This window comes from Chelon labrosus (genome assembly GCF_963514085.1).
Source record: "Chelon labrosus genome assembly, chromosome: 2".
NCBI lineage: Eukaryota > Metazoa > Chordata > Actinopteri > Mugiliformes > Mugilidae > Chelon > Chelon labrosus.
The window spans coordinates 16,325,181-16,335,354 of NC_140338.1; the positions used below are offsets into that span (position 1 = coordinate 16,325,181).

General features: G+C 39.5%; 1 protein-coding gene across 2 annotated transcripts; it reads right to left on the minus strand.

Moving 5' to 3' along the window:
• Nucleotides 1-2,332: 2,332 nt before the first annotated feature.
• lsm6 (LSM6 homolog, U6 small nuclear RNA and mRNA degradation associated) lies at nt 2,333-7,075 on the minus strand. 2 transcript variants are annotated; one of them, XM_084570097.1, is made up of 4 exons: nt 6,879-6,985; nt 6,538-6,643; nt 6,307-6,420; nt 2,333-3,785 (listed from the first exon to the last, which is right to left on the minus strand). In XM_084570097.1, exons 2-4 carry the CDS (start codon nt 6,629-6,631, stop codon nt 3,751-3,753), a joined length of 243 nt encoding a protein of 80 aa, XP_084426223.1. In that variant the 5' UTR covers nt 6,632-6,643; nt 6,879-6,985; the 3' UTR covers nt 2,333-3,750. The 2 variants fall into 2 exon arrangements, with proteins under 2 accessions (XP_084426223.1, XP_084426222.1); XM_084570096.1 differs by lacking the exon at nt 6,879-6,985 and adding an exon at nt 7,031-7,075 and having other exon boundaries at nt 2,334-3,785.
• Between the last annotated feature and the right edge of the window lie 3,099 nt (nt 7,076-10,174).

Sequence of the window (10,174 nt, forward strand, 5' to 3'; positions counted from 1 at the left end):
GTTTTTAACATTTTGAAATGCAGAGGTTTGATTGAAGATCCAAACTCTACATCCTCAAATCTATTTGCTGCCAAAGGTATGACGGAGTCCATAGAGAAACACTAATGACGCAGAGCACGTGATTAAACAAAACAGTTATGGCCTTGTCTAGTAGAATAACCTTGATGTGCTTTGTATTTCCATCCATACAATGTATTTCAATGTAAATGGGTCAGGTCAGGGCCAATAATACAATATGCTTAGCATGTAGTGTGTTTCCAAAATAGACCCTACTGTTGTGGGACAGCTGCAGAGTCTTTTGTGACCAAAGTTCAAGGACTCACATTGACCTTGTTGTGCCATTCAAGACTTTTCCTGCCTTAGTCTTAATAAGCCTGTTGCTGTTCTTAGCGTTGGAGCCTGTGCAACAAATACACTGCATAGTGGTGATTGCAAAGTGCAACAGCGCCGCTCTTTAGCTTCCAAAAGTACCTAGTTGTGCTCCCCTAACCTTACCATCTGCATCAAACTGACATTTGCAGCCAAGATAAATCACAGAAGCCTCTCCCCACGCTGGGAATAGAATTTTTCCAGATAAGAAGGTCAAGGGTTACATTTCTGGCCAAGGTTGACTGTTCTCGGGGCTAAATAAAGATCCTAGGGGTTGCCGAGCAACACAGGGGAGCACAGGCCCTCGCACTCAATTAGGATCAAAACAACCATCAAACTTGGACTTGGATTTAGACTCCTGAAAGACGCGGAAGTGGAGCGGGGAAACGCTGTGGATCAAAATGCCTGTAATGTTTCACGAGGGGAAAATCCGTCGCTGATAAAATAGATTAATTGACCTGCGAGCAGTTTATTAATCAGAAGCAGCTGCTTTCAGACTCCGTCGGCTATTGTCGACGCCGTTTCTAAGGTGTTTGTTTATTCTGCGCCAACAGAACAGGCCCTCTGACCCAGCCTGTGGAATGTGAGAGCAGAGCCACGGAGTGGGAGGTCACCGCCATCATTTCCATCCCCAACACACGACAGTCTGTCAGGCAGAGGTTAAAGCTGGTCAAGTTCACAACCCAGTACAATGCGAGGAGGGCGGCCTCTTTACACATGGAAAACTAATTCTCGGTTACATCCAGGCATGCGGGACACAATGATGGCGTAAACGTACAACAGGAAACACCACGTTTGCGAATCCTACTGCGCGTTTCTCAGTCAGATCACTGTTGATTATGTAGAACTGTCATTTTTTTTTAAAGTTCATTTAAATGTGTACAAGCAGGACAAACGGTACGAAAGAAATTACTTTAACATTACATATGTTTTGTCAACTCTTTAGTCAACCCTGGGAAAACCATTCACATGAAAAGATCCACACTGAATGGATTAGCATAGAAGACAAGAATGTGTCCTTGTCCAAATGAGAACATGGTTCCGGCAAACATCTAAAAAAGAAAAAAAAAAAAAAACAGATTCTCAGGTTGTCCTTGTCATCCTTTGATCCCCTGTGAAAAGGCTAGACAGTCATGCTGCAGTGATCAGTCAGGGTCAAAGTCATACTCCACTTTCCCTCCCTCCTCCCTCGCCTCTACTGTAGTTTTGTGGCTCTGGCAGCTGGTGGTGCTGTAAGACTTGAGTCTCCCCGCTGCTTTTTCTCCTACATAACAAGGCTGTCACCTATTCTATCCTCCTTTGTCCTCTCCCCTCCATCACTCACCTCCATACGTCAACACCGAGCCACTGCAGCATCCGCCGACTGCCCGCTATGACGAGGTGAGCGGGGACCAGTGCCCTACACTAACTGAGCCGGACAAGGGCAAAAGGCGTCTGGCTGTAAAACTACGAAAGATAAAAAATTAAAAAAAATTAAAAAAAAGAGCAGGATTTCTCTCCATCATGGGGAACCTTATTTCAAAGAAATAATAATAAAAAAGTGGGTTTGGAAAGGACTTTATGAGGCTTAATTCAATAATCAGACACCGACATGCAAGTGGCTGCATGAATTCAAGTGTTTTGCTTTGTTTTTTTTAAAAAGCACATGGTTCAATAGCATGATGTCTGCCACTAGGTCATTTGTGTGAACGGTATTAATTGGGTTCCCTGTGAGGCCACGCAGCCAGCGGCTCAGTTATGATTCCAGTGGGTAAATATTTGCCTGTGCTAACCCTCACTAGGTGCCATAATGATTCTTTGTGTGTTGCACTGTGTACAATACTCTTCTGTGTACCTATCACTCAGTGCCTGTGTCTTGCCTGTGTGTTTCTGGGTCTGTGTTGCAGCTCAATCTCCCCCCCCCACCCCTTTACCCAACATTCCCTCTCTACAGCTGCAGCTCGGCAGAGTTTGATCAATAACGCGTCCTTCATTCTCAAGTCAGGGCTGACCTTGGCAGCCTTTTGTCTCCTTCCAGGGGCCAGAGTGCGCATGTACAGGTTGGAAAGCAAGGCTCTCAAAAAATCCACCCTGGGAAGGAAAAAGAATTCCCCTCGCTGCCTCCACGCTATAGCATTCTCATTAAGAACCTAATGAATCATATATTTATAGCATTCTTATCTTAGCGTAATGAGGTGATGCCACTTTTGAACTCATTTGCTAAATTACCACAGGCCACGCTGGAATGGGAGTAAACTTATGATTCTTTGCATATGCTGCTGCATTGATTTTCACAGGCCACCGGAGCCGGTCCAGACCGAACAAAGACCACGCGTGATAAAACACAAGACATTTAAAAGAGTTGATCTGACACATCTGTTTACATGCTAATGCAGCCTGACATAGCCTGCAGGTGGCACCGTTTATAGATCAGTACTGCAGTCACACTCTTCGTTGTCCAGTGATGCACATTTACATTCGCTGAGAGTGAATCTATAAATCGGGTTAAAAAGAAGCATTAAAAAGCAACAAGTTACTTTCGTTGGCATGGGTCTTGCGTCAGATAAACACAGGCTCTGTGATTTACTCTGGAGGAGACCAGCAAAGTTCAGATGCAGGTGCATTACCAGAACACTCCCATCGGTACAGAGTAGAGTGATCAGTATGTATTAACATCGTTAATGATAGACTTGAGAACAAAAAAAAAGGCAGAGATAAAAAGCTAAATGAGGATCAAAAGGGAAGCTTTAGAAATTCTCTCCAACATTATTTGAACGGTTTTATTTAGATTTATAAAAACAGCTGATGGTAAAGATTACGTTTAATGATGAGTTTGTACATGGGCCACTCAGTAATGGGTTTCTGCAGGCCAGTCGCATCAAGATCAATTACAAAATTAGCACATTGGAACTGACAAATTATGATATTATGTTCTAATCCTTACGAAGCCTTGTGGGAAAGCGGTGGTAGATTTGTAAGTCTCTGCTCGCTCCAGGGATAAACTGATTTGGCTTAAAAAAAAAAAAAAAAAAGAAAGAAATGAAAGAAAAACATCTTTTTATTAACCTTCTACCGGCTCAACAGCACCGAGGAAGCCTGACAGACGTTCAAGAATTAAGTCACAGTTCGGGTTTTGATTGAGTTTCACATTATTCAGTCAGAACATAGAGTTTAAATTGTGTTCCTTGAGATAAAAACACTAATATGTATAAAAAATAATAATAATTATGTTCGCCAAATCAAATGTAAGTCAAAACTCAGAATTTATTCCACTTTTACAAAACAAACATTGTTCAGGAATTCAGGCTTTACAAAACCAAAAACTTAAACACAGCTGTCCTCTGAAACACCATGAATTACTAAAAGTAAAAATAAAAAAAGAAACCACAAAACCATCTTCGCCTACACCTTCCTCTTCTGGGTGCTGATGTACAGAACTGAGGGAGAGGAAACATAAAGAAGACAAAAATGCATCAAATAAAAATGTGTCAGCTTTCCAGAGATGAGACAGTTATAAAACATTACAACATTTGGGATGAGGAGAGAGAGCAACCAGCAATCAAATCTAATAGCCGCTGTTAGCCCAACTATAAAAACTTCTGTGGGTGGTCCAACATAAATGCAGTTGATCCCGCTGATGAAGAAAAAAAGTCAGCAGCAACGGTGCATTCAACTGATGGCCAGCTTGTGAATACGGTGTTCTTTCCAAGAAGTGATTCCTGAAGCTCAGAGCTTTTTGTAGTCAACCCTCCCTTCACTTCACATGAGCGGCCACAAACACATTCTCAGTGGGAAACGCTGACCCACTGAAGCAAACCTCTCCCACTTAAGTCCCATTTCTCATTTCAAAGTAAAATTGTACAATTGTGTTGCACTGGTCACACTGGGAAGATGAGACGTACACAGCTGCAGTCCGTATTGAAAGTCAGTCACGTACGTTGTTACTTTTGATTTTCCCCTCAATCTACATTCATCAACCTGTTCTATTTTGACTAAAATAGCCCTGTCTAGAGACTGTAAGCTCTCTAACATGTTGAAACGCTGCTGGTCTGCATGACTCACATGCAAGACTGAATCACACAGAAGATACAGTATATGGCTGGTGTCTGGAAAATGTAGACGGTGTGATGAAGACACGGTCAAAAAAAATAAAAAGTTCTGACTGCTGGGGTGAATACAGAACAGATTAAAATATCTCTGCGCGCTCACAGGATCCTTGGACTGAGCTGATACGAATGAGTAGTCTTATTTAAAAGGGGAGCTCCAGTGATTAAACATGAACTCTCTCTTAAGGGTAGGGTTATTTGAATGTCAATATTGACAGAACCATTACTGCAGATAGCAGTTTAAGTTCCAGTTTTCCCCAGACTGTCTTTACTGATGAATATGGAGAGTGATCATATAGAAATTCATGTCAACATTCCGACCACTGCAAGAAAAGTGCAACACTGGCCGATAAAGCTCAGCACCAGTGTACTGTGGCAATGCAATGTGTTACTGTAGCTAAGAATCTCTGAATATTTTAACAGCTAGAACAATAACTAAAAACTATTCTCATTCTGCTAATAATTTCCAATTGATCATGGAAAGACAATATCACTAAAATTAATAACACTAAAATTCAATAGGTCCTCAAATTTGTACTTATATTTTATATTGCTGATATTTATCTTTTTTCGCCAGCATTATCTTCTTACCGACTGCCACTGTTTCTATAAACACTTGTGTACGGTTTACTAGAGCACTTAAATAGCGCAAAAGCGTCTGCTGTTTACAAAAATGTCTCCATTACAAACTTGCCGTGTAAACTAGGAGATTCTTTAAGGCACATGCTGCCAAAATAATACCTGGTTGAGGCTGTTCATAATAACAAATGTTAAAGTAACAGATGCCCCCGTGTTCATAGTAAATCGTATTTAGACTAAATAATACACCAAATAATAAATAGTGCGATAAGTAATTAGCAATTATCTGCCAGAGCTTGTCTTCACTCGTACAGTGTGTTATGTTTATCAGTCAAATGGTGACTTTTAAACATTTGTATAACATGCTATATCTTTCATCTACCATTGTCATCTTGTCATATTTAACCTAAATAAGGCTGTAATATTATACTGCATCTGTTTTCTCATTCTCATACTGTCTCCGCCATTTATGAATAAGCTGTACATTTCTTCTGCTGTATTTCTTCGACCTGACCGAAATCACTCTGATTAGAGATTCTGACATGAAAGTTTGCAATAAACTAAAATTATCCAACGAGATATGTGCGTTTACATGCCCCAAAACATCAACTGGACTACAAGCGGTTCAGCCCGCTGTGGAAGAGAAGAAGACGGAAAGAGTTTCGACAACAATAAATCCATTAAATTGAAGAAGAAGCTGAGGCAGATCAGCGATTGCAACAGCGCTGCCGACATCGATTCTGTCTTTGTTTACTTTTTCAAAACCTTCTGAACAAATTGTTGTTTTGTTTCTGTCCCTCCAGAAAACTTGTCAAGTCATTTGATATCTATCCTGAATGCCAAACACGTGTGGAAGGACTATTTTTATTCCGACTGTAGAGAAACAATCAGCTCGAGCATTTATGTGGTTATTAGCAGCAAATCTTTTGAACTGATCACAGATTTACATCATCCCCTTCAGTCTGATTGCCAGTGTAATCCAATTCAGGTGGTTACATGAGGCACATTTAGTCTAACTAGGCTTTAGTGGAATATTAGTGTCCATGTGAATCAGGTGCATCCCTATTTGAAAGTAACAGCTCGTCATCCTGAATTGGCGTGTTGTGCCACTGCCACACAATTAGTTACTATTACTACCACTACTACTGTATGTAGCCTCCTAAGTTTTGAGTCCAAGTGCTATTATCATTATACCTGTGCAAACATGTCAGAGTAACCAAACAAACAAACTCGTGCCTCAACTTTAAAATCCATAAATGTTGGAAAATCTTACCATTGTTTCCTCTGATGAAGGCGTCTCCATACTTGTTCTTAAGCTGCCCATTGACATACTCCTCTGTCTGCTCTATGGCGATGTTCATGTAACCGTCCAGACAGGCCAGGACACCTGCAGACAGGTAAACAGGTAAACAATCAAACAAACAAACAAACACGTGTCCCGTATTGGATTAAAGTCGATGGGAGATTTAAAGGCAACAAGCGGACATGCTGTCAGCTGCGTTACCTCTGTAATCGACACCAGAGTTCAGTTTGACCACCACAGGTCTCCCAATTATCTGCTTCAGAAAGTCACTCGGGGTCTGCTTTCTCAGGCTCATCTTCCCTGTGATCTGAAAGGGTTGAGGATGATCAGTGGATGTTGTGGTGGCAGCAGCTTACTACGAATGGCTACATTAGCTTCACATCAGCCAGCTTCCCTATACCCCAGGGTGTTCATTAGTTCAACAAAACATTTATTTCTTTTTCTTTAAAACGAGTATTGTGTCGTAATGTTTCAGATTTGACCAAACGCTAAGCAGCAACACTGTGCTAATATGTAGCTTTAGCTAATTGCTAACTACTAACCGGCTAACTCCAGTAATTCTGCTTGTATTTAACAGCGTTAGAAGGTCGATATTCTTGTAAGTACTCTCACGACGTTTTGTTGTATTGAAGCTGACGGAAGAGCCTTTTAATATCATTAGGAGTAGCAACGTGTTTGGTTGTATTTCACTAACCTGGCGGTCGTTCTCCAAACGATTGTATTTAGCATGGACGACGGATTGACCAATCACAGACGAGCACGGTACGGAATCTGAGATGGGACAAAAACAGAAAAAAAAGCGCATTGGTACAGATTGCTCCAGCACAGTACCTAAACAGGTTAGAGAGAAAAAGACACCGTTGGCATGTTGTGGGTTGAGAGCATGGTGTATTTTATGTGATAGTATAAGAAAGTAATATATTAAGTAGAATATTTTACTGCTAAATAGGCATAATACTCTTAATTATTCTCAAAATAATCCTAATGTCAAGTATTCTAAGAAGTATGCTACTATATTATTCTTTTAAATTGAAAGACAAACCATAATATAATAAAATTAAAATAAAAATGATATAATAAGTTAAGTTTTCCCAGCCCTTTTGTTCATCAAAATGGAATTTCACAGATGTACAAACACTGTAAACGATATGTCACATTAGGGAAATTCTGATATTGTGTGTCTGTACTATGGCAATAGTTTACAGCCTCCATGAACCCTTGCAAACTAAATGGCTGCTGCTGGACTGTGGAGGTGATGGCCAGAATTAGATCATCGGGTCTTACCTGCCAACAAGGAAGGAGAACAACACCCAACTCTTAATGTGAGTACAGTTGAGCTACGGCCATAAGCTGATGGCTGGAAATTATTTGGCATCTCTTTTGACTATACCTTCTAGTCTTTTCTCAAGCAATTATTTTAAAAGAAACAGATTCTAGCTTTGGAGATTTGAAAACTTTATGTTTTTCTTTGACATGTAAGGTTTTGGACGTTTTCTTTTTTGTATAAAACAAGCAACTTGAATGTATCACGTCAGCATCTGTCAGGAAATTCTGACACTTTTAGACAAATCTGTTTGGTAAACTCAAGATCAGTGAAGCATTTTGAGAGTAAAGAGAGGAAATTGCTGACATCTGTCTAAATTAAAAGCGTACCGTAAAATAAATGAAAATGCTTTATTATTCTGACTGATTTGTCCTGACAACAATATAAAATACTTTAATTTTCACATCTAATAATGTTAGGCTTTAATTGGCAGAGTCCTGATATCTCTCTATCTCTCACACAGAAAAATCCAAATCCTTTAACATAAATAATTATAATATTGCACATACTGAGAGTCTTGTTGGTACCCAATTTATATTATGTATTGTTTTTAAATCTCTGACCAATTCCTACTGCCTTATATCTGTTTGAAATGTGAATGTGAATATCTAGGTTTCACTATGATTCTTCTTTTCATCTTGTAAGTAACTAAGATTAAGAATCATAAAGGTTTCATAGCTATTCTTTTTTTTTGTTATGATGTTGAACTGTGCTGTGAAGGAAAAGAGAAAGTCCACCTCTTGATAAAACTCTGGTTGTTGGGTGCATGACCCAAACACTGCACAGCTTGGGACGTACATGAAAAATGGTGTAGGGGGGAAATAGGGATGAAATGGTGAGGTGAAAGCTGGAAGAGGATAGAGGGCGGAAGGATGTGCCTCTACGTGTTAGCGGAGACAGAGAGGTTGAGGGAAAGTGAGAGAGAGGGAGAGAGACAGAGAGAGAGAGGGGATTGTGAGAGGCAGAATCATAAAGTACTTCTTGTGTGTCTAGACAGGTTGCTTGTTAGCAGGGCATGGCTAGCCCTGTGGAGGCTAGAGGTTAATTTGGTATCTGCTGCCGTGTTAAACTAAGGTCAGTACTACAAGTCCTTAAGTCATAAACAAGAGTGGTTAAGAGCCATGTATACACCTAGGCACCGGTTAATGAATATTCAATGAAGATTTTTTTTTTCCCCTTGTCCCCTGTTCCCTTTGTCGTTGCACGCTTTAAAGAAAATTTTGGGAAAGAAAAAAAAATCAGAGCTTATTTCTGTGGCCTTCAGAAATGACCTCTGTGCACCTACATTTACTTGTCCTTTGTTATCATAATACACAGCCTTAGTTGTAATAGAAAGTGGCTTTTTTCTATTTGAAATGCGGAACACTCATTATGCAGTTCTGTCCCTGAATGCACCAAATGTAACTACCCATAATTTGATTGCTTAATTCAATAAAACCGATGATGTAACTAGAATGTGATGATTTTTATTTTTAATTTTTTTTCTTCCCCCGCGCCATAAATATGTAGTTAAAATAAAACTTAAACTTACGACCGGGGCTGTGTCTCACCGGCATTTGATGCAGATGCTTTAATACGTTTGAACTGAGCACTTACAGACAAATCATGGCATTCACGTGCCCTGACATAAATGTGTTTTGCCTGCAAATGGCAGGAGACTCACCATCGATACATTATAAGTCAGTTGAAATGGGGGTTAATTGTAAACAGTGACACCGTGGTCTAAAATTATGGTTAACGTCCCTTTTCACCACAGATTGCATGTCAATGATGGCCACACATTATGCTGCATATACTGTATATTATTTAAAATTAAAGTGTGTGGGAGTACACGTCTAAAATGCCAAGCCTTTTTTACATACCCTGTAATAGCAGAAAAAATACATTAGCATTAGAACACTTTGGTTTGTGTCTATTTTCTTCATATTCGATGGTTGACGGACAGCATTTAAAATATACTGCTTGACAATGAACTGTAGGAGCTCAATCATTAAATATGTAAGCGGCCATATTTACTTGTATACACTAACAATGTGCACATGTCCCTGTATCACAATTTTTGTTGGATTTAGACAAAATCAGACTTTTGCATTTTTCTGTTTTGTGTCCTTTTTATGTCAGTTCTTTTACTTTCATTGGTTTCAGTTTGAATTCAAAGCTGCTATATTATACATTTTTAAACTAACAATGGATCAAATAATTAAAGGTTCAAAACATTATTATTTGGCTCTGCAGTTCCCCTTGTATCTTGTGAGATTATCCGGATTTTGAGAAATTGTTTTCTAGTGAGTTACTCCATATGAATTTACATTAACGGTAATAGATTAGATTCGATCCAACTTTATCGTCATTACACATGTATAAGTACAAGGCAACGAAATGCGGTTAGCGTAAAACAGACAGTGGTCCGGTGTACATAATGACTATTGACAGTAGGATATGTACAGATATTGCAGCAGATTAATTACAGTATAAAACTATGGTTAATAGAAACCATGGCAATTACAGCAGGAT